Below are 22,153 nucleotides of genomic sequence, written 5' to 3'. Positions count from 1 at the left end.
GTAATAATCATGCCGACAGTGCTACAGTCAGAACTGCAAAGTGGCCAACCGGAAGATTCACGGTACTGCTAATTTCACACACAAAAAAAAGCACAGCTCAACTGACTTTGTTTTATTAAAATCAAGACATTCTTTCAGATCGCAGGTGAAAAGATGCAAGAGCTCAGAAAGTTAGAACACATCCCACCCTGTAAAACTGCTGAAAAACAAAAATGTGTGTCTTTATGATAAAGATTCATCCTGACTGTGCTTGGCCTTAGCCAAACTTTCAGCCATTCGGTTAACATTGCAATCTCAATTTTTGGATTTTCTTTATGCTCAGTAGAATTGTGCTCAGAGATGCAGAAACAGATAAAAGAGAAGAAAAAAAAACTACTTAAAAAGTAGTATTTAAGACACTCAAACACCTGCACCAATTGAGCCCACTTCCCCCCAAATAGACCTCCTAAAGAGAAACAAGTTCATTCTTGGATTTCAGTTTGGGTTCATTTATTTTCAGAATAGTCATTGTTTTACTTTCATGCTCGTAGCGCAAAATGCGAGTAATGAATGACCCTACTTTAAAGAAACCTGTTTCTTCAGGTGAGCTATGTCGGCATTGTCAGTTGAACAGTTCCCATAGAAACGGACTGAAATAAGTGCAAGGTTGCGTTAAAGATCAGACAATAATAAGCCATAGTGTGCAGAGAGGACATGTCCAGCATTGCATTATTACAAGTCTTTCAGTTTCAGCGACTTGTTGTTTTTTTAAAATCATACATCGCTGAAACAATGAAGGCAAAAACAAAACGGGTTTCAGACTTGATAAAGGGTTGATTGTCACTGATTAAGCTGTGCACCTCCAAAACTAAGGCCATTTAAACATTAAAATGCACTTCTTAAGTCACGGTAAACAACAAAAACACCCTCTGCTTAGCGGTAGATTCTCTGGCACGTGATGAGGTATTCTGGGAACGCCTGCGTGTCGTTGAAGATGACGAACATGGTGGGCTTGGTGATGTCGTCGGTCACGCTGTCGTATCGGAGGGGAATATTTCCCGTCTCCTTCAGTGGTGCGGTCTTCATCGAGTGGCAGCCTTTGGTGAAGTCTCCGGTCAGAACCTTGGAGGCGAATATAAACTTGTATCCGTCAGGGTTCGGGGGCGAGTACTGATCCTGGACGGACAGAGCGGAGTTGACGGCGAAGTACACTCCCTGTCCGTAAACCGTGGCTGGGCGGGGGAAGAGAAGATGATAAAAATACATGACACGTGCGACCTTCAGGAACAGACACGCATCGCGAGAAAGGTTTGAAAAGTTACCGTTCTTCCCGCAGAAGCTTCTGTTAAACCCATGAACGCAGATCTCCTTCACGCTCCCCTCGCTCGTCCCGTGGTACAGAACCCGTTCGACTACCGGCTGAGTGGAATGCTGCAGTACGCTCGCCTTCTTCAGCTTGTACTGATTGTACAGCAGTCGGTTCATGAGTTTTTCCACCTGGACGACCAAAAAACAACAACAACAAAAAAAATCCTCTTTATTCCAGAAACGTCACATAAATTTGCCACAGGGTGTCGTCTTCGTCACCTGTATGATTCGGATTTTGCTGTGGTACTCCTGTATGGTGCTGTAGAAATTCTTCACCACCTCCTGGAACTCCTCGGACTCTTCGTCAATTTTGGTCGCATCAGGCAGGTGGGACAGGAGAGAATATTCCTCCTCTGTTATAAAAAGATTTAGGATGATAATCAATCACCGTCATCACTTAGCAACAAGGACTTAAAGCTGGAAAACCTGACAAAAGGCAGTCAAGGACAACCAGATGGGTGTTACCGTCAGCAATATAGCACATAAAATAAAAGCTATTAAAGTAATTATACCTCAAAGTATACGTCTGTGTTTTTATTAGATTACTTAAGCTGTTTTAGTTACGTTGTTTCATCAGTTTGTTCAAAATAGAAAACAAGTAGCAGTACCAGTCCTCCTTTCAGCATTCACTTTAACAACATTTTTATGTCTTTAAACGCAAATTATTTTTTTTACTTATTTTCTCAAAGGGACAGATTTCAAATCCCCAACATCAATCCAGAATTATAAAAAAGCCCATAACATGCAACTCAAACCACCTACCAATGAACTGTTTTGACTAGAGAAAGACATAAAAACATCCCACTGTTTTCCAATCACCAAACGGAGCACACTCAAGAGTTAAGAGACTGTCCTGATAACTCTCTTCAGTGTAGACAATATTATGGAGTGTGGAAGACAACGTACCCATTTTCAGTTTCTGTAAGGTGTTTAAAAATGAAATCAGGAGAACATGCAGTGGATTCCCTGTCTATTCAGTATTCGCAACCATTTCAGTGGAACTTAATCAAAATTTGATATTGAGGTATCCAGCCAATCCAGGATTATCTTTTATTTTCCTTAGCACTGAGCAGAGATAAGGAAGACTGCAGATATTAGCTTCTGTGGTAGTGCCAAGATGGCTACCACATTGTTATATTAATGCATATTAAGGTATATTTGGTGTTGAACGATTAGATTAAAACAGTCATAAGCACTCATAGAGGGGGTGTCAAGTATTCATGAATGTCAGCTATTCACGGGAGGCTCTGGACCCTAACCCCTGTGAATACCGAGGCTCCACTGTATCTAAAAGAAAACTGTCTTTACTATGACACGTCAACAAGATGTTTGCAGTTCATTCAGGCTGCAGGACAGCGAGAAAGAGCAAGACATTCAGAAGAAATGAGGAAGGTGGGAAGTTTTCCTTGGGTCAGACTGCCTCAGGCCAGCTGCAGCTAAAATGTAGTAGCTTGGCATCAGTGTCTGAATGTATGTGTGTGAATGACTGAATAAAATGTTGGGGTCATCTGAACTTGACACAGAGCTATTAAATGCAGGTATCATATCATTATTACCATATTTTATTGGGGTTACACAGACTAAAACGGCTGTTTTAGTAATGCTAGCTATGCTAACTTAGCTAATCACCAATATAAAATGCTAATACCAGTTTAAAATGGCAACTCTCTAATCTCAAAGAAATGTTATATTTATGTTTTGGGTGTTGCCTTGTCCTGACACCGCAACAATAGCACACAGTTACCTGGTACATCCTGGGTCACGTCCCCCAACTCCAGCAGCTTCCTGGAGATTTTCACCGACTTCCCAGAAGCGATGTTATATTCCTGCATCTTCTCAAAGTTGATAATGTGGGGTTGATTGTCGAACAAAATGTCAACTTTCTTAAGCTTCATCCTCCAGGCGTTCTCAATAAATACTATAGCGTCCGTAGAGTAAGCTTTTGCCTTCGAGGTGATCGGGTTGTGATGAACCCACTGAACAGTCTTCAGGATTTCTCTGTCCGATACGGCGTTAGAGATATTCTCCAGCAGCAGCTTCACGTCAGAAATTGCTGCGGTCACGTAATCCTTAAACCCAGAAATGGCAATGATGGTTCCCTGAACTTGAACGTCCACCGCGTGCTTACGCTTGATCACCTCCAAACACTTTGCGTGGTAATTGGTCATGTTTTTGACGGTCCTGTGCTCCACCTTCTCCTCGACCTGCCTCTGGTTCACCTTCTTGTTGAAAGCGATGTCGACCCGAATTAGGTCGCAGCTGTACCCGGCAAACACGTGGAGCTGGAGGGTGTTGGCCGCCTTCAGCGCGTTCTCGAAGGACAGGCCGGCGCTTTGCTGCCGAGCTACCTGCTGGCTGTTGCCTGAAGTACTATTGGAGTGTTCTTCTTGAATTACTTTCTTGGAGAGCTCCAAGGCTTTTTTAAGCTGTTCCTCTTCGTCCTGCTGGGACCACTGGTTCGCCTCCATAGAGTACTGGATGGCTAAGGAGAGCTGGGCCTCTTCCTCCAGGCTGCTGCCTAGAACTCCCTTAGGCAGAAACGCACTCGGCACATTTTGATCAGATAAAGGCTGGGGGCTTTGGATGTCCGTCACATCAGAGTCCTGATCTGTTAGCACGCTCGGTTCCTCAGCAGTGTACAGATCTAAATTTTCCATGTCATCGAATTGGTCTGGAGCGGGCATCCCGTCTTCTTGGCGTTTATCGACAATTGAGACGATTCTCTTGGCCTCCTCCAGAAGACCTGAAAGGAGGTCGATGGATTCAGTGACACCGTGGTGAAAGAAATGATCTGGTGAAGAAGGAAGGTAGTACCTGTGTTTGTGGCTCCATTAGAGTCTGTCTGCATTGAGTCTGCCTTCAGCTCAGGGGCAGAGCCGTTCACACACCCCTTCTGAATGTTTTTCTGAGACAACATCTTCCACGCACTTTCAAAAATGTCCTGGAACATAAAGGGAAACATCAACTCATTTTCTCCTTCATCTTCATTAGTACAATTTGATTCAGTCTGTATGATATCTATGGAATAATCTGACTGTGTACGAATTGGATCTGTTTGGAAAATCAGAGTCAATGTAAAGCTATTAAAAGCCAGAGTAGAAACTGCTGTTTGGGTAAGTCCATATACTTCTTAGAACGTCTTGGTTGTGATTTCCATGTTCAGTCAGCCTCACTTTGATTTTTATCACAAAAACAGGACTGTCAAAGCTGCACCACATGTGTATGTTGGTATTCATTCAAAGAAAATTCTTGCCAGCTTTAATTATTCTAGACCTCTGGATTATTACAAACTTCTGAATTAGAACTTGCTTAAACCGGTGATATGATTTTATTCTCGTATTATTGTGATTTTACTGTCAAATGATTGTATTTTTGCAATACCATAACTTTATTCTTGTTATCAAGAAAAGAAAATGTGGTCTGGCTCAAATATTCCATCAAAGAGTTGACATCACTCTGAACCATGTAAAGCCAAGGAGAACACCGATAGGGGAAAAAAAATATCCAGATTTAAAAAAACAATTGTCTTCAAAAACTAAAAATTTAAATTAATCAATAAAATCAATTGACTGCCCAGCCCCAGTTTGTGGTATTAAAAAAAATAGTCAATATTCAATTCAAGTTAAAAGAGGCAAAGTTTCAAAGTTTCTAATTTGCACTGAAAAAACCCACTATGCTGAAGGTGAGACTCGTTCAGAAAACTGAGTAGTCTTCATTCTGTATGCTGGAAGATGTTGCCTCAGGCTGTACCATGAAAAAAAAAAGACTGCAGGCTCGTTAGAATGGATGAAAACCAATAGAACCAGCCAGTTGAGGGGGGGGAGAGCTTGGAGCTGCATAACTTGAAAAGCACGACAGTTCAAAACGTTCTGCTTCATGGCGTTACCTGGTGTGGCAGCGGCTCCCAGGGGACGTACTTCAGGCTGATGAACACCTGAAACTTCGTCTCCATCTCGTTCAGAATGCTCCTGCACTCCTTCTCGTCTAAAAAGCGAGTCACGCCCGGGACGTTCACGGTGATGATTCTGGTGCAGATTGATGACACCACACCCTGCAGGACTTCCTCCGCCATTTGGCACGCAACCGCTTGGCCGTGGATCTAGCGAATTCGTCAAAACCGGAAATGAAATATGAAACAATTTTTTTTTTTTTCTAATTTACTGACGTTCTTGTTCCCCTACACACCTTTAGCCCACAATTCTCTTCGCCCTCCAGTGGAAAAATGGACACCTGATCCATGTCGGCCAGCAGCTGGTGACAGTGAATCTGGACGTACTTGAGCATGCCAGGCTCCATGATGAGGAGCGCCTCCCTTTCGATGGGTGTGGTCAGAAACAGCACGATGGCAGCCTGCTTGTCGTTCTCCATGCCTTTCAGGGTCAGGACGTCTATGCTGCTGGGGCGCTGCGGCGACTTCGTCGATGTGAAGCCCAGTGTTTGCAGGAAGTCGGACCACTCCTTGCAGCACAGCAGCGCCTCCTGCTCCGACTCCAGAGGAACGCTGAACTCACACACCTGGGATTTTAAAAAGGTACTCGCCTGGTCAGCGACCTTTTGGCTCAGGGAGGTTACGGACACGGTCGAATCGGACACGACAAACAAAGCGGGCAGTCCCCTTTGAGTCAACGCTTGTAGTAAATGGTTCTTCACGTCTTCTCTTTCGAGGAACAGAGCCACCTCCTGACTGATGGTAAAACGAGACTCTGCTATGCTCCCGAAAAAGCCTGAGATCGAGTGTTTTATCTGCTCTAGTTCCAGTTTGTTCGGTCCCGAAACGTGAACGCCGTCGTCTTTGATTTGGATGCTAAAACTCGGATGAGCCTTTCGCACATCTTGTTGAATGCTGTTCTTTTGATACCAAGCAAGTTTTATTCGGTCTGTGACGGGGATATGGCACGAGTGTATTTCTATTTCCACAGTTTGATCCTCCATGACTGCCTCTTCCACTTCCACCACGCTGGCAGCAGGAGGCTCCTGACTGCTGTGTGGCGTCCCAGCAGGGGACGACGGCTCTGAGTCAACTGGGAGCGGACTGGTCTGCATCTCCATATTTTCCACTTCCACCGAGTCAGTGTCTGTGACATCCTGGCTCTCAGCTACAGAGTCTTGTGTCGCAGGTTGAAGGAAGTCAAAGTAGGCCTTCACTACGAGTTCGGTGTCGTTCACTTTGTGTTGAAGACGTAGGACGAGGTCCACAGCTGACAAGAGAACATAGTAATTATATTTATACATCAAGTTAGAGTTACTCACTCCACTTTAAATAGGCGGAGCTTTGTATGACCAAGCATTTAGGCACCCCCGAATAGTTGCCATGGGAGACACAAGAATTGCTCAAACATGTATGAAAGAGTCAAGACAACACTCCAAGTAGGTTTTTGATGAGGAAATATAACATGATATAAAGCACTTAAAGGTCAACTTTACATAATAACTCTCCTTAAAGTACCGTAATGTAGCCTCCTGAATGCTATAAAGCCCTGCAAGTCCAGAACATCCTAATAAAAAGAACATTTGAAAGCTGCTCATCTGTCGGACTTCATATAAAGACATTGCTAAGAATGATTTGAAAAGCTACAGAAACAATCCTGGGTGCAGACATGCTCTTGCTCTCTTCACTTTCTCCCATCTCATACAAGGTTTCTGCAGGTTTCACAAACTCAAATTTAAGACAATTTTAAACACCAGTAAGAATGGAATTTAAGACCTGTGTTGCGACAGAAATGTGCAAACTAAAATCACAAATAATTAAATCGTATGGGTTGGTAACAGAAGTCAGCCAATGGTCATAATAAACATCATCCAGTCAACTTTTGAGACATTTCTACTGACCCATGATGAACTTTAAAAAAAAAAAGCTAGTTAACTTTACCCCTGTTAGCCAGACAGCTAGCAAGCTGTCAAGCAGGCAAGAGGGAAATTGGCTAAATTTACACCTGCTAGATAGAAAGCTAGCTGTAAAGCCAACCAGCTATGGTAAAGCTAGCTTGCTTTACCCTGGCTAGGTAGCTAGTTAGCATATTATACCAGTTAGTTATCGCACAATTCAATCTTTTGCCTGACAGAGCAGTTTTGTGAGAAAAAAAATATAGTCATCAGAAGGTGACGCAGAGTACAACTTACACTCGTAATATTCAAAGGTCACCTTGGCCGTTCCCTCAGAGAGCATGGTGACCTCCTTCACCCGCTGGTTCCCACCCCGCTCGCCCTCAAAGTACAACGTGAGCAGATCTGGTGATGTACCCGGGTGCATGTTCTCCAACAACACTGAGTCCGTTTGCTCAATCTGTTCCAGAGTCACCTCTGACCCATCCAGGTTTCTCTTGGAGATCCTGGTCTTTAGAGTCTGGAAATCTAAAAATAACAACAACAAAAAATCAGAAGTAGATTTAGTCATCCATGAATAAACAAGACAAAACAAAATGCCAGCTGCAGATTAGTTATTTGTATGCATCATCTCTAAACGCCTTCTGAACAGAGGTAAAAAAACTCCCATTCGACCTTTAGACAAGGGTTGGCTGAGATGGATGAGGATGAAGTCTTTTTCTGGAGATGGGATCAGAGCGTAGTCCGTCACGTTCAGGTCCATCATGTTTTCCACGTAGAGCTCTATCATCTCGGTGCTGGTGTAGGGACTGACCCCCCGCAGCAGAAGCCTGCTCTGGTCCTTCGACGGAGGCTTCCTCACACTCAGCTCAGAGTTGTGCACTACGTGATGCCTTTTCGACAGAACTCTGGCTGCAGCTGTCAACAGCATAAAAGCAGAAGGAAAAGAAATTAGCATACGGTAAGTCAGTAACAAATGTAGACACTGCCTAAAGTCAAGTGGTTCTAGAAGTAAGGACTGCTAATGTTTAATGCTAATGAACTTATTAGAGAGAAAACAACTTATTTTTGCAAGTATAGTAGCAACTGGATGTTGCCACTGGCACAAACCACGAAGAAGACGACAACAGGAAGTAGTTGGAGGATAATGGAGCTGCATGCTTCTTAGTGACTCATCGTGTGTGACTTTAATTGCGCTTCTTATTTAATTGATACATCATGCAAATGCAAAATTGTGTGTGTGTTTTTTTTACATTAGAGGAATAATGACAAAGCTGTTGTGAAACTAACGGCACCAACTGACTGGACCTCTGTTGAAATAGTCTTCCTATAAAGCAGGTGGATATTTAGCCAATCATTTATTCCATGTTACATGTCTTTATTTGCCATTATTGCTTTTATTTGTCATTATTTGGTAACCAACTGTAAAAATCAGTTTTCACTTTGATTTTGAAAGGTTCATTTGTCTTTTATTCTTGCAAAGAAGACATTTTTCTGGTAATTTTTAATTTGTAAAGCAATAAAAAGGGTAAAATATCCAAGGACGTGAATACTTTCTATATTTAATATAATTGCTGTATCTTAGAGTCACAGTTATCCTTAAAAAAGACCGCAAAGAAGTAATAAATAGTTCTTAATCATCACTTTTATCAATATCACAAAATGTTGTCATAAAATTTTAAGTTCATTAATAATGATATTGTTAATAAATGTTTTGTGCAGCTCTTATTAAGAAGATTCCAATGGAAAAGACCAATCCTCTGGAGTGATTCCAATGACTGTCACACATTCAGTTTTACATCACAAAGATTGCATTATGTAAAAACTAAAGCTGCTGCCTAATGTATTTTTAAGGTGCAAAGTGATATATTTTTATATAACATAAAAATATAATATATTTTAATATAAGTATAAAAAATTATAATATGAAAATATAAAAATTATTTATATTTGTATATTTGATTAATATAAAAAATATATTAATTTGGAAAATCCTCTTTCAAGATCTGTCATTAAGTGTTCCAAGAACAAACAAAAATTGCACAAGAAAAGGAACATTTAAATGAGTGGCTCATGAATTTTGCACAGAATGTTTTTACACAGTTCTAGTGCAGTTGCCATTATATAATTTCAGGCAGGTTTTCCAGGAAACTTCACTTGCCTTCTGCATCTTCGAAACACAACACGGCCCGGTTCTGCTTGATCTCCACGGACTCGAGCGGACCTCCTCCAGAGCGACGCCTGTTCTCGAAGTAGAGGGAGAGCAGCTCCTCGTCTACGTTTTCAGGAAGCTCCAGCACCTCCACCGTCCTGCCCTCTGGTTTGTTGCCAGACATACTAAAAAAAAATAAATAAATAAAGAAACTGACAGTGTTTTTTTTCTGTATATTGGACATCAGAACTGTAATCGATACACACAGGTTTATGTTGTTACAAGAACTTAATTTTCATTTCATTTTTTCCATTTATAAACTTCATTTTCATTGAAGTTTCTGGGCGCATTTCTCAGAAATATCTTCACCACCAAAATGACATAAGGTTAAAGCAAGTTGAAGGCTTTGAGGCCAGTTGTCCTGGTAACCAACACTTACATTAAACCAGGGGTTCCCAAAGTCGGTCCTCGAGGGCCGGCATCCTGCACGTTTTAGTTCTCTTCCTGGCAGTACCAACAACCTTTTCAGCATGTCAGTGTTCTTCTGACGAGCCATCATTTGATCCAGGTGTGTTAAACCAGAGAGAGAACTAAAACATGCAGGATGCCGGCCCCGGAGGACTGACTTTGGGCACCTCTGCATTAAACAAACTAAAAAACACCCTGGATTTTAGTCTTTAAAACTTTAGACACACATAAACAGTTCTCTTACTATGTATTAATCACTAATTGAACGGTAATCATGATTTCCATTTCTCGTTGTTTTAAAGGTCACAGCTGTAAAATGCATCAAATAATCATTTCGCAAAATTGCAGTAGAAAAATGCCACGCATTAAGTTCTGTTTTTTTTATTAATATATTTGGCCACCGGGATGGACTTTGACCAATGTCTTATACCCACATCTGATATTGATCTGATTGAGGACATTGTGATGGTGGGAAAGAAAGAGGCTGGAGATGAAAATGTGGGATAATCATAAAATATACTGTTGCCATGGAGAAGTACATCCCCTTCTATCCAGCCAGGAAAACATTTTATGTTAATTTCACATATTTAAAATTAAAAACATGAATATTGCCTTAAGTCAAAAAAGGCAATAAATCTGCCAGGGAAAGATGTTGATTTTCTGTAATTTATTTGGCAGAAATGTACTCCTTAAAGGTCACACACACACACACATATATATATATATATCTCATGATTATAATCCTACATCACATCTTGCCTGACTTAATTTCATGTATAGACTTTTTATCGTTTGTCGTGACTAAATAAATGTATTTATGAAGGTGACAGGAGTTTTTTGGGTAAATAAATTATTTTTCTGCAACCTGTGAAGAAATGTTTATATACTACATCATTGTGACTACTTGTTAATAACAGAACTGATTGGATTTTCGTACCTATCTTACTGTTCAAGCCACCAGAACACTGACTGCAGGTTGACAGTGGAAAATTTGCTAAAATCTGGTGTGATGCATATGTTGCCTCTGTTTCACATTATACTTTACATTGTCACGGATTTAAATATCTGTGTTGACCATCACTGATTACAATCATGGAATAATGAGACGGGTTTAAACATGCCAAGAACCTTCAGAAAATGTTCCACCTCACTTTCTACTCTACACGTTAAGTAGATGGGCAGATGTTTTCATTTATCTGAAATATTTCGCTTCTTTTACTGCATTTTAGTTTTCCTTCCGGCCGCCAGTAATAAATCCAGCCAGGGCCTACACACTGCAGCAGGTTACTCAGCCTGACACTTACAGGAAGTCTTATCGGGAACATTGTTTCAGAGCCAAAATGCAACACTACCACATTAGTTTGATATGCCGCCGCTGACAGCGCTGGGGTGACGCACTTTTTAATTTAAATTGTAGTTTACCTAACGTGTATACATTACGGCTTAGCGCCGTCGCGTTACAAGCTTTAAAGTGAAAGCTGGAGCTCTTGTAGCTTCTAGAAACTAGCTTGAAGGCACTATAAAACACTAGTGCCTTTTTCATCAAAAAAGCGTGTTGCACTTTTTTTCATAAAACGGCTACAAAATAAGAAAATGTCATTTTCCAAAGGCGGTTAAGCGAACATTTTGGAGACTTTCTTACCTGTGCTACAAGGAAAACATTGACTTTCATCGGACAGTGGTGCGCTTCCTTGTTTTGCGGCTTGTTGAACTCTAATGGCGTCATCAGCCCGTCGCTGCGTATTAAAGGAGCGCCGCCAGTTTCTGAACTGCGTTGTTCAGACCTGAAGGAAAAACTCTGATATAAGGATAAACTTACCCTAAAGTATGAACTCCACGAAGTTTAACTTAATTTAAAGGTGTTTATTTATGAGAGTATTTTGCCCCCCCCCACCGAAAAAAAAGTCGTTTTAATTTAAAATACAAGACAAAAAGGTTAATTTTACGGGTGCATATCGATAAATTATCATTAAAAAGTTCCTTTATTTCAGTCATTTCTTTCAGTAATATAAGAATTTTAGGAATTGAACTGAGAAGCTTGAAAATATATTTTAACTCCACACACAAAGATATATTCCCAGCGGGTTTTCTATGCTGTAAATGTTGATTTTTATGACTTATCTACAGGTAAGCTCACGTTCTTAGAAAATAAAAATGTTACACGAGATCAAAAAAGGAGCTTTATAACAAAAAATTGCAGCCTACTGAAAACTGTGTAGAATTGTGTACTCTATAATCTTTTACATGAACTTTTGCATCAAACTCAGATGTGTTTCTATATCCTACTTGCTTTATAAAATATTTCTATCTTAATTTCTGTTTGCAGTTTTTCATATCTTGTTATTTTTTGTTATTGTTGTAACCTTTTGAGGACATTTACAAAATGTCCTCAAACATTTAGGAAATGTTCCAAAATGTTCCAGTGAGATTAGTGAGCTTATTTTTAATTTTTCCTGTAATTTAAAATATATAATCTGATATTCTCAAGTAATCAGAATATTGCATTGAATTTTCGCAATCCCCCATTCCAAGACATTATGGCCGAGTAAATGACATCCTAAGAAATTCAAATCTCAAACTGTTTTTATTGACTTTGATAGTATAATTATTTTTTGCTGTATATGATATATGCTGTATTAAGCTAATACAGCATATAATAATCCTTTGTGCCTTGGCCTGAATAAGTTTGCTACTGCTTGTATGTGTGTGAATTGGAGTTAGTTTCCTTTGCTTACTGCAAAGTAAGGCAACGCAACTTAAAACATGCTAAGTTTAAACCACAAAATATTAGTTGTATTTTATTAGCAACACAACAATATAACATTTGAGTTAGATTGTGCAATTAAAAATGTATGATAAATGGGTTTTATTCTATGTGGAAACTTTTTCATCTAAAAATGTCAATTTGTCAAATTATGTCCAATTACATTTTTGTAAAAAAAAAAGAAAGAAAATTACATCACAAATAATTGGCTTGGATGAATCTTGCAAATAATTAATACCAACGTTTAAAAAGGAATGAATCTGCAGTTGTACCAGCTGTTTTGCCAAAAATGAAATAAAATATATTTTAAGTAGGGGTACACTGAGAGATAAATTGTGAGTTTGGATTTATTTCCTAAAATGATATCTTATGGCCAAAATTTATATAATTTTAAACGAGTAGAAAGCATTTGGTGACAAAACTATTCATTAAAAACAGAAAGCTCAGCACCAACGTGAATGTTCTGTGCTGTATTTATTCTCTTCGAGGAAATTACAGGGTTTGTGAAATGTTTATCAGGGTCATAATAATTGGGCAGAATGAGACTCTTAACACTTGCATGCATTTTATAACCTTTGTAAAAGTTTACTGCACAGGAGGGGCATATTGGCATTTTAAACACTGCCTTGTTTAGTTCAGTAGACCACATTGCATTTAAAACACTAACGCATAAAAAACACAGAAAAGACCCTCCTGGCCTTAAACACGGAGACACGGGGAAACACCTTCACACCTAATAGGCGCCTCCGCGGTTTATTAAGTTCAAGGTAAAAGTTCTATTTCTTACATGTTAGATAACCACTACCGAGAACGAAACATTACTTTCTAGCAGTAGCAATTTTTCCAATCTCAAACTAAAGTGGTGATGCTTTCAAGATGCCCATGGCTTTCATACGCCGCTGCGTGGGCTGTATGTAGGCCACATACAGCCCACTCTGCTTGAATCAATCTGTAGACACTGCAGTTATGCGATGCGATTCTAAAGATACCAACACACCTGTTTCAAGCCTCTTAAAAGAGGACGCTCCTCTGTGGATTTATCCCGTCTCATTGTCTTTTTCTCCTCTGTGACTTCCCATCAAAGCTATAATACCGCATGCTATGAGGCTGTTTGTTCTGTAGCTGGGTATGGCTTTTTGATCAGGCGTGTTGCTATGGAATTTGGCATGTTGCACTGTCAAAAAAAAAGAAGAAAAAACATGTACAAGATCGTAAATAAAAGTCCTGCAAAGTTATATTTGAAAATAATCTGCCAGTGGAACTAGTACTTTTTCCATCAATATTGACTTAAAACAATCTACTGCATCTTGTTGAAAAGTTACTTGTAAATGAGTTTTGTCTTATTTCCAGTGTACTAAGATATTTGCACTAGAAACTAGATCAAAAATACTTGGTAAGATTTTGTTTTTGCAGCCTCCACCGATATCGTCACCAGGATTAGTTTTTCTAGAGAATCTATGGGTGCTGTGCAGTGAATTGATTATAGTTAATGTCTGTTGTTTTATGTCTTTACAATCGTCAAAAGCATGCAATAAAGGTATGTGGACAATGTATGGCTTGCTAATTATACCATATGGAAACACAAAACCGTAACAAATGTTTTATTAAGAAAAGAGACTGAGTCTACAAAACCGGAACTCAAAGAATAGAGACGGAAAAGACGTTAAAGATGCAGCTGTAGTTGTGGTAGTTAGTCATTTTGTCTCAGTCCAGGAGATTTCTTTTTGTCAGATCATTGGTTCCATCTATCCCCGTCTCTGGTCTTCACGTAGTTTTTTTTTATTTTTTCAAAGACAAATAAAAAACTGCACTTAATTCACGAGGGTAGCAGAGTAGCCAAAAATTACACAAGAGTAGAAGTATAAAATCACACACATGAACAAGGAATGTATATACTTTATACTTCTATCATACTAGAATACAATATTTTATTTATTTTTACTCAAGTAGAAGTAAAAGTAACCATTAAAAAAATGACTTAGGTATAAAAATGTATTTCATTAGATACATATTCATGTACTGAATAACAGATAGATGTCAGTCTATCTATACAGACAGAGAGAGTTTTTGGCTTCAGTGACAGTATAAGCAAGTTCAGTTTGGAAATGTAAAAAGATTTTTTGTTTCACTTTTTCTGCACCGTTTCACCTGTTTGCAGCTCGTTTCACTGATTGCTGCATGTTTGCACCTGTTGGTATCTGATCAAGTCATCATCATGGCGTCACCTCTTCACAATCTGTTACAACCAGTGGATCAGCAGCTCAAATCGTGTGACATAAGTTGATAGAGAAATGAAATACAGGAAAAAGACAACAGGGTTAAATAAAGAGAATACACATGGACAGAATAAATCTATATTCTTGCCACTGAGATCACTGTCATAGCTTTGACAGTGATCTCAATTTCATCCATATTTTAAATTGTTAGGTGGGAAAAAATATGTTTTCTTACTTTTTTTGTCAACTGGGTTCTCTTATCTTCCTCGTTCTGACTGGTGGTGTTGAAGGTGGAGGATTGCAGGCGGATGAGGATACACTTCACATGATCTCTGTCTCTTTATTCTGGTCCATCCTCAGCTGTCCCTCAGATGCATCAGGAAACTTCTCTGACTTTCCAATCTGGGACGATCAGAGACATTATCGATCTGTAGAATCTGAATCTGGGATCAGAAACTAGTGCTGGATTTTCTATAATGTTTCTAAAATTATTTAATATTCAACGTCTGACCCATGAACAGGTGAACTTTAACATGAGATGCTGGAGAATCAACACATAATCAGATACACATTCAGTCTAAATAACAGATGATTGAAGGAGACTTTTTGATCAAGTCATCATCATGTCCTCACCTTTTCCACAATCTGTTACAACCAGTAGAACAGCAGGTGGAGCAGGTCTTCTGCTTTAATTTTTGGTCAACTCAAGTCATGTGACATGAGTTGACAGAAATGAAATAAAGAGAAAAGACAACAGAGTTAAAGAGGAAAATATGCAGAGACAGCAGACAGAACCAGCTTCTAACTTTCAGCTCAACTCTACGCAGCTCCATCTGAAATGCTTAGTTATGTTATGTAGATAGAAATATTCTTACTTTTTTGTCAACTGGGTTCTCTTATCTTCCTCCACCTGACTGGTGGTGTAGAAGGTGGAGGATTGCAGGCTGATGAGGATTCACTTCACATGATCTCTGTCTCTTTACTGTATTCTGCGTCCATCCTCAGCTGATGCATCAGGAAACTTCTCTGGATTTCCAGCAGGATTTCCCATGTCTCCTCAGTCTTCTGTGTCTTCTCTCTCCTCATTGGTCCAGTGATGTTGACTTGTTTCAGTCATGCTAGTGAACCAACACATAATCAGACACACATTCCTTAATTTCTGTCTAAATAACAGATGATTGAATCAGACTTTCTGATCAAGTCATCATCATGACCTCACCATTAATAGAATCTACTAGAACCAGTAGATCAGCAGGTCCTCTGCTCTATTCCTGATCCTCCTTCCATCAGCACAAAGCTCATCAAAGCTCTGCTGTTATGAAATGACTCAATGAAAAAAATCAAACAAAACAAAAGGGTCAGTGAGGGGAAAGTACAGCAGAAAGTAGGAATAAGATCTGAGTTTTGTCCTCAACTTCATGCATATTGAAAACGGTGTGTTGTGTAAAAGTAAATGCTCTTACTTTTTTTGTCAACTGGGTTCTCTTATCTTCCTCCTTACAGGTTTACAGGATTACAGGTTCACGAGATCCAACCTGGGACGATCAGAACATCAGAGATCTGATTAGTCTGGACCTGGGATCAGAGACTAGTGTGTGCATTTTTTAATGTATATTCTCTTTTTGTGATCTTTCCGAGTTGCAACACATGAATATGGCCATATAAAATAAGATTAATAGTTAATTTTTACTCCACATACTCTCCTGTTCTCTACCTTCCCTCTGGATAAAAGCTCTTAAGCAGAATTTATGATTGAGGGATTTAATTATGTTCTCCTCTGTCTTCTGATTTCTTATTGGCATGATGCTTTAATTTGGTCTCTAATACAAAATATTATCCGGTAAATTTTACATACTTATTGTGAATTTTAACTCTATATGGACTCACACTTTCTACTAATAGTGAATTTCTTTCTCTGTTTATTTAGCAAAGCTGATGGTCCCCAGTGCCAGGAGGAGGCAACTAGTATTATGTGCAGTGGAATGCAAAAACTTACAAGCAGGAACCACGAGGACAAGAACCACATGGACAACCAGGAAAGAATCCAGCGATGAGCAGCTAAAACCTGAAAGATTCAAACTGGGAGAGTGGATTAATGAAGGAACAGGCGGTGCTCTCTAATTACTATATTAGAGAGCACCGCGATTAGAATCCTGAACATCTAAAATGAAAAATCTAGCAGTAGGAAATAGAAAAGCCCCGGTGCAAGACGCTACCTCAGGCTTCCTCAGTCCTGCTAGAAAGCCAATGGTTTTAACAAAACCAACAGAGAAATGATGACATCCTAATGGGACTACTCAGGTAGATCTTCAAGATCCCAGTCTAATCAGAGTCACTTGACAAGTCGTAGTGAGGTCTAAACAACACTTGTCTGGAACGCACTCGTTCTCTAATTCTGTCAGATCCAATTTCAGATGTTGAAGGTATTGGTTCCTCTTCTCTGTCCTTTTCAGACTTCATCCAGACACATATGCAAGGGAATGACAAACTTGGAATTTTGCAGTATGTTGATGGTGAAGGACTAACGACAGGGGAAGACACAATGGGACCCTCACTCGCTGTGCTTCGTGGACTACTGAAGACAGGGAATTGCGAAATAGAATCTTCACTGACTGGACTGATGGCATGAACTGACACAATGGGCAATCTTGGTAAGGGACTGAAGACAGGGGAGGACAGAATGGGATCATCACATGTACTCTGAGGTGAAACACTGGAGGGTGAAATACTGAAGGGTGAATGAAAGTGATCCAGCCAGAATGTCATGGGCGAGGGATTGGAGACAGGGGATGACTGGAAAGAATCCTCATGCACCGTCCCTTGTGAGGGACTGAGGACAGGGGATGACAGAACGGGACACTGACACAACGTAGTTGTGGAGGGACTCAGAACATGATCCTCTTCATGATCGCTGGTTCTGGGCCTCTTGGCAGGGATCTCCTCTTCAGCATCATCACTCTCCCTGGTCCTCTTGGCTGGGGGCTCCTCTTCAGTTTCATCACTCTCCCTGGTCCTCTTGGCAGGGATCTCCTCTTCAGCATCATCACTCTCCCTGGTCCTCTTGGCTGGGGGCTCCTCTTCAGCTTCATCACTCTCCCTGGTCCTCTTGGCTGGGGGCTCCTCTTCAGCATCGTCACTCTCCCTGGTCCTCTTGGCTGGGGGCTCCTCTTCAGCATCGTCACTCTCCCTGGTCCTGTTGGCTGGGGGCTCCTCTTCAGCTTCACCACTCTCCCTGGTCCTCTTGGCTGGGGCATCATCACTCTCCCTGGTCCTCTTGGAGGAGAGCTCCTCTTCAGCAACGGTGTCCCTAGTCTTCTTGGCTGGGGGCTCCTCCTCAGAGTCGCTGTCCTTTGACCTCTTTCTGTTTAAGCCGGTCGCAGATGTCACGCGAGCCACATCCCCTACCAAACCTACCTGATGACGTTCGGAGATACCAATAGGTCTGGAGTCATCTGGACTCAAAATGGCCTCTTCCCGCTTGTCAAGTCCATGTGTGGATTCAAGTGAAGCCAATTGAGAAATGTCCTCTTGAAGCTCCTGAGATTTCTCAATGTCCCATAGGTATTGAAAATTTGGAGGAAGAACCTCAAGCAGCTGTGACGCAGCGTAAGCACGGTCCATTGTCGGACGGGAACTGGTAGTAGAATCATTACTTACCTCGTCCTCACTGGAGCTGCTAGTACTGCTACCACTGGAGCTGCTAGTACTGCTACCACTGGAGCTGCTAGTACTGCTACCACTAGAACTGCTAGCACAGTCGTTACCAACCTCATCTTGACTGGAGCTACCACTGGAGCTGGAACTACACCTAGACTCCTCTCCATGACCTCCAGAAACCATGGTGTCAGACATCTGAGGGAAAACATCTGACCACACCTTACCAAGATCTTTACCGTCGTCTGGATGTTCCTCCAACGTTGGGGATCCATCTGCTGGAAGCGCTACACTATGAGCTGTGAAGGAAAACAAGAAAAAATCTATAGCTCAGTATCAAGACCTTCAGAAAAATCCAAAGCAATGTTTAAAGAGAACACTGAAATACCAAAATACATTAACCCAGGTTTGAAAATGTCTAAATATAAATTTAAAAAGTATGTGCTGCGTTGAAGACCTTTTAATAGCTGATAAAATACCTTTAATCTTACATTGTACCATTAGCGTAAATAAAATAAAACACTGCAAGAAGTTACTCAGTTTACCCTCCTATAACTCTCACAAATCTTTGATGCTGTTGAACAAGTAGTACGTTTTATCTTCATAGCCACAGCATTTTGTAAACCACTAATTATTCAAAACTCCTCTTTCTTAGAAAAATCAAACTGAACAATAATAAAAATATAAACTAAACTATTTAGTAATAACACAGGAGAAATGTATATCTAAAATATCTAAAAGATATATAAATAGAAATATATATTTTAAAAACTTTTCTAATCTCCAAGTATTAAGGTTTTATTTCAAGCAACGTATCCAAGGAGACCAAAAGTGTGTTTGAGGCATTTTCTGAAACCTGGACCAGGTTGACTTCTTATTCCAAAGATCTGAATGAAACAAAACAGATTTTCTAAAACCAGAAATAACTTTTTAAACCACATAAGCAGTGTTAAACCCCCACAACCCCACCAAAAATGTTAACTAACAAATGAATGAAAACAAATGAATTTATATATTCTAAGTACTAGGCTTATTTATTGTTTTCAGATCAACGCATCCATGGAAAACAAACATGCATGTCAGTACATATTTTAAAATTAGGTCAAGAACAATCTAGTTTTGTATATTTGTTTAAGATAAAATATATATAAAAAATATTGTCTGAAAACAACATAAGATAATCACAATAAGCATTTGTGACATTTCTAAAATTAGATCCGAAAGAGATCAACTAAATAATTTAGAGATATTATAGGAGGTACATGTTTGAAAAGTTTTTGTCTTTCTTTACTATTTATTGAAGTCATTTTATATAATTTCCCCAATGTATCCATGGAAATTAAATATGTTTGGGCATTTTTCAAAAAAAAAAAAAGGACAGTTTGCCAAGAATTGAACACCAAAGCCATAAAAGCTGATTTTCACAAAGAAATCATTATTTTGTATTTGAAAATCAGCTTTGATTGATGATCACTACGACACACACACACACAGGCCCACACACGATGCTCATTACTGGGGCGACAGCGGTAGGAGTTTGCCCTGCAATGAATGGCCAGCCTCTGTCGTCGTGTCCTTGGTCAAGACTCTTCTCCCACCTTTCCTGCTGGTGTTGGTCAGAAGTGCCAGTGGCTTGATAACGGCTGTGGCTACAATCCAATAGTTTATCATCACCATCAGTGTGTGAACGTGATTGTTCTAATAAACCGCTACAAGTCTGATGTCATTGCCATGGAAACCAAATAGGTTTTGTCAGGGCATTTTAAAAACAAATTACGGTCAAGAACAGTTTTCCCGTTTTGTTTTGTTTTTTTCAAACCAGCATAACAATTTTCCTCAAACACTAGTGCCTTGTCCACAAATTTCAATAAGCTAACACGTAAGTCACAAAAAATTATTTAAATTAACTCACAAATTAATTTCATCCCACAAATGCAAAAGAGACCTATTAAAGCTATATATTTCAAAGATGTCAACAAAATTCCAAAGTATTGGACTACAAAGTCATCAAACCTGATACTCTTAGATTACCGTAAGTAGCACCGTTTTAGCTTTTTCAAATCAATTCACCCATGTTAGCATTCCTGGCTATGCTAAAACAACCAGATCAACATGTCCCTATCATTAAATCATTATAAAAATCATTATAAAACTAAACTATTAAATCATAGAATGTCTTAGGGAAAATACACTTTTAAAAATGCTTTTAAAAGTAATATTAAATATTTAATGCGTTTCATTCGGCGTATCCATGGATACCGAGTGTGTATCGTGGCATTTTTCAAATCATAACGGTCAAAAACAAGCTAATTTTCCAACAACTGGACAGAAATTTAAGTGTTTTTTTCTTCTTTCTTTTGAAATCAGCATAACAGTTATTCTCGAACACTAGTGTTAATAAAGCATTGGATAGTCATTAAACCTGATACTCTCAGTATAGCACATTTGTTTCAATCAATTTGCAGATTTTAGCATATGCCAATCCCCCCCCCCCCCCCCCCCCCCCAAAAAAAAACAGGTCTACATGTTCCTTTCTTAAAAGAATAACAAAAACAAAACTAAACAATCAAGTTACAGACTACCAAAGGAAAAAATACATGTTGTTAAATGTTTTTTTTAAGTAACATTTAATAGCTAATGTATGTTATTCAGCGTAACCATGGAAACCGAGTGTTTATCAGAGCATTTTTCAAAAAATAACGGTCACGAACAAGCAAATTTTTCAAGAATTTGACATTAACTCAACTAATTTGAGTATAATTAACCAAAATACATATATTTCTTAAATACCTGACATTTCCTGGAAATTCACTCAAGAAAAAGGCTCATTAGTAAAGAGAGATCTATGCTAACAAGAATGCTGCTTGTCTTTTTTTGTACAGCAGGCGGCATTTCTTTAAAAAACGCACACAAACACAAAATAAACTAAGCAATTCATTATTATTTTAGTAATAACTTGTTTTTGTTTATTAAAATAGTAGAAGAATGATATTAACCTTCCAGCTGATCACCCTGCGGGTCCTTCTCCTGGCCAGGATCCATCTTTCGCAGGTTCTGGGCTTCTTCAGCAAGTGCGTATTTCAGCAAGTGCTTCTTCAGCAAGTTTTGCAAAGCAGGCTTCTCAATAGGTTCAAACCTTCCGAGGCGTTATGCTCCTTCAGGCGTCTCCTTCAAAAGTCCCGTAGCAAAGGGAAAGAATTCAGAAGCTCAGCGTCATTTATAGGGTTGCCGCCGCTAACGTCGTTTCCATGACTTTTGTTGACGAAGGCTCAATGACGGATCCACGCGCTGGTGCGTGAGAGAAAGTGGACTACAGAAGTTGCAAGTTGCACCAGCTAAATAGCAAAAGATTCATGCAGGGGACCTTGTGTTGTAGCACAGAGTTCAGTTACAAATCACTCTTACGAGGCAAAAAATATATTAATATATATAATTATAACATATGTTAACATTTTAATGTTGAATTGTTATCTTGATATAAGTCATTGTAAGATGTTATAAGTGTAGCTTCCGTTCTTTGGTGCCACAGAAACATTGCCACATCTATGATCTAGTAATGCCCAGCATATGCCTACACAGCCCACCTCCGTTCACACTTAAGCGATGTAACATTAAGAGTCGAAGATACAGATGTCAACTAAGAGAAACTACGTCACTGTTTTTCCAAATTAAGTCCTTCATGTTTTTAATGGTACATCCCTGTACCTTTCAGAACACTAGTAAACCTGG

At 39.6% G+C, this 22,153-nt stretch overlaps 2 protein-coding genes across 2 annotated transcripts; both read right to left on the bottom strand.

Moving 5' to 3' along the window:
• Positions 1-97: 97 nt before the first annotated feature.
• parp10 (poly(ADP-ribose) polymerase family member 10) lies at positions 98-11,520 on the bottom strand. The gene is made up of 11 exons (XM_005809374.2): positions 11,433-11,520; positions 9,332-9,507; positions 7,846-8,088; positions 7,468-7,698; positions 5,533-6,545; positions 5,234-5,446; positions 4,162-4,288; positions 3,092-4,090; positions 1,567-1,700; positions 1,302-1,476; positions 98-1,211 (listed from the first exon to the last, which is right to left on the bottom strand). The coding sequence occupies exons 2-11, from the start codon at positions 9,504-9,506 to the stop codon at positions 913-915; spliced, it is 3,609 nt and encodes a 1,202-aa protein (XP_005809431.2). The 5' UTR covers position 9,507; positions 11,433-11,520; the 3' UTR covers positions 98-912.
• Positions 11,521-17,219: 5,699 nt separating this feature from the next.
• Positions 17,220-21,466, bottom strand: LOC111610634 (flocculation protein FLO11-like). The gene is made up of 4 exons (XM_023345351.1): positions 21,421-21,466; positions 18,428-18,723; positions 17,384-18,184; positions 17,220-17,291 (listed from the first exon to the last, which is right to left on the bottom strand). The coding sequence occupies exons 1-4, from the start codon at positions 21,464-21,466 to the stop codon at positions 17,220-17,222; spliced, it is 1,215 nt and encodes a 404-aa protein (XP_023201119.1).
• Between the last annotated feature and the right edge of the window lie 687 nt (positions 21,467-22,153).

The sequence above is a fragment of the Xiphophorus maculatus genome, chromosome 13, assembly GCF_002775205.1.
Source record: "Xiphophorus maculatus strain JP 163 A chromosome 13, X_maculatus-5.0-male, whole genome shotgun sequence".
Lineage (NCBI taxonomy): Eukaryota > Metazoa > Chordata > Actinopteri > Cyprinodontiformes > Poeciliidae > Xiphophorus > Xiphophorus maculatus.
This window is presented reverse-complemented; position numbering and strand designations above follow the sequence as displayed.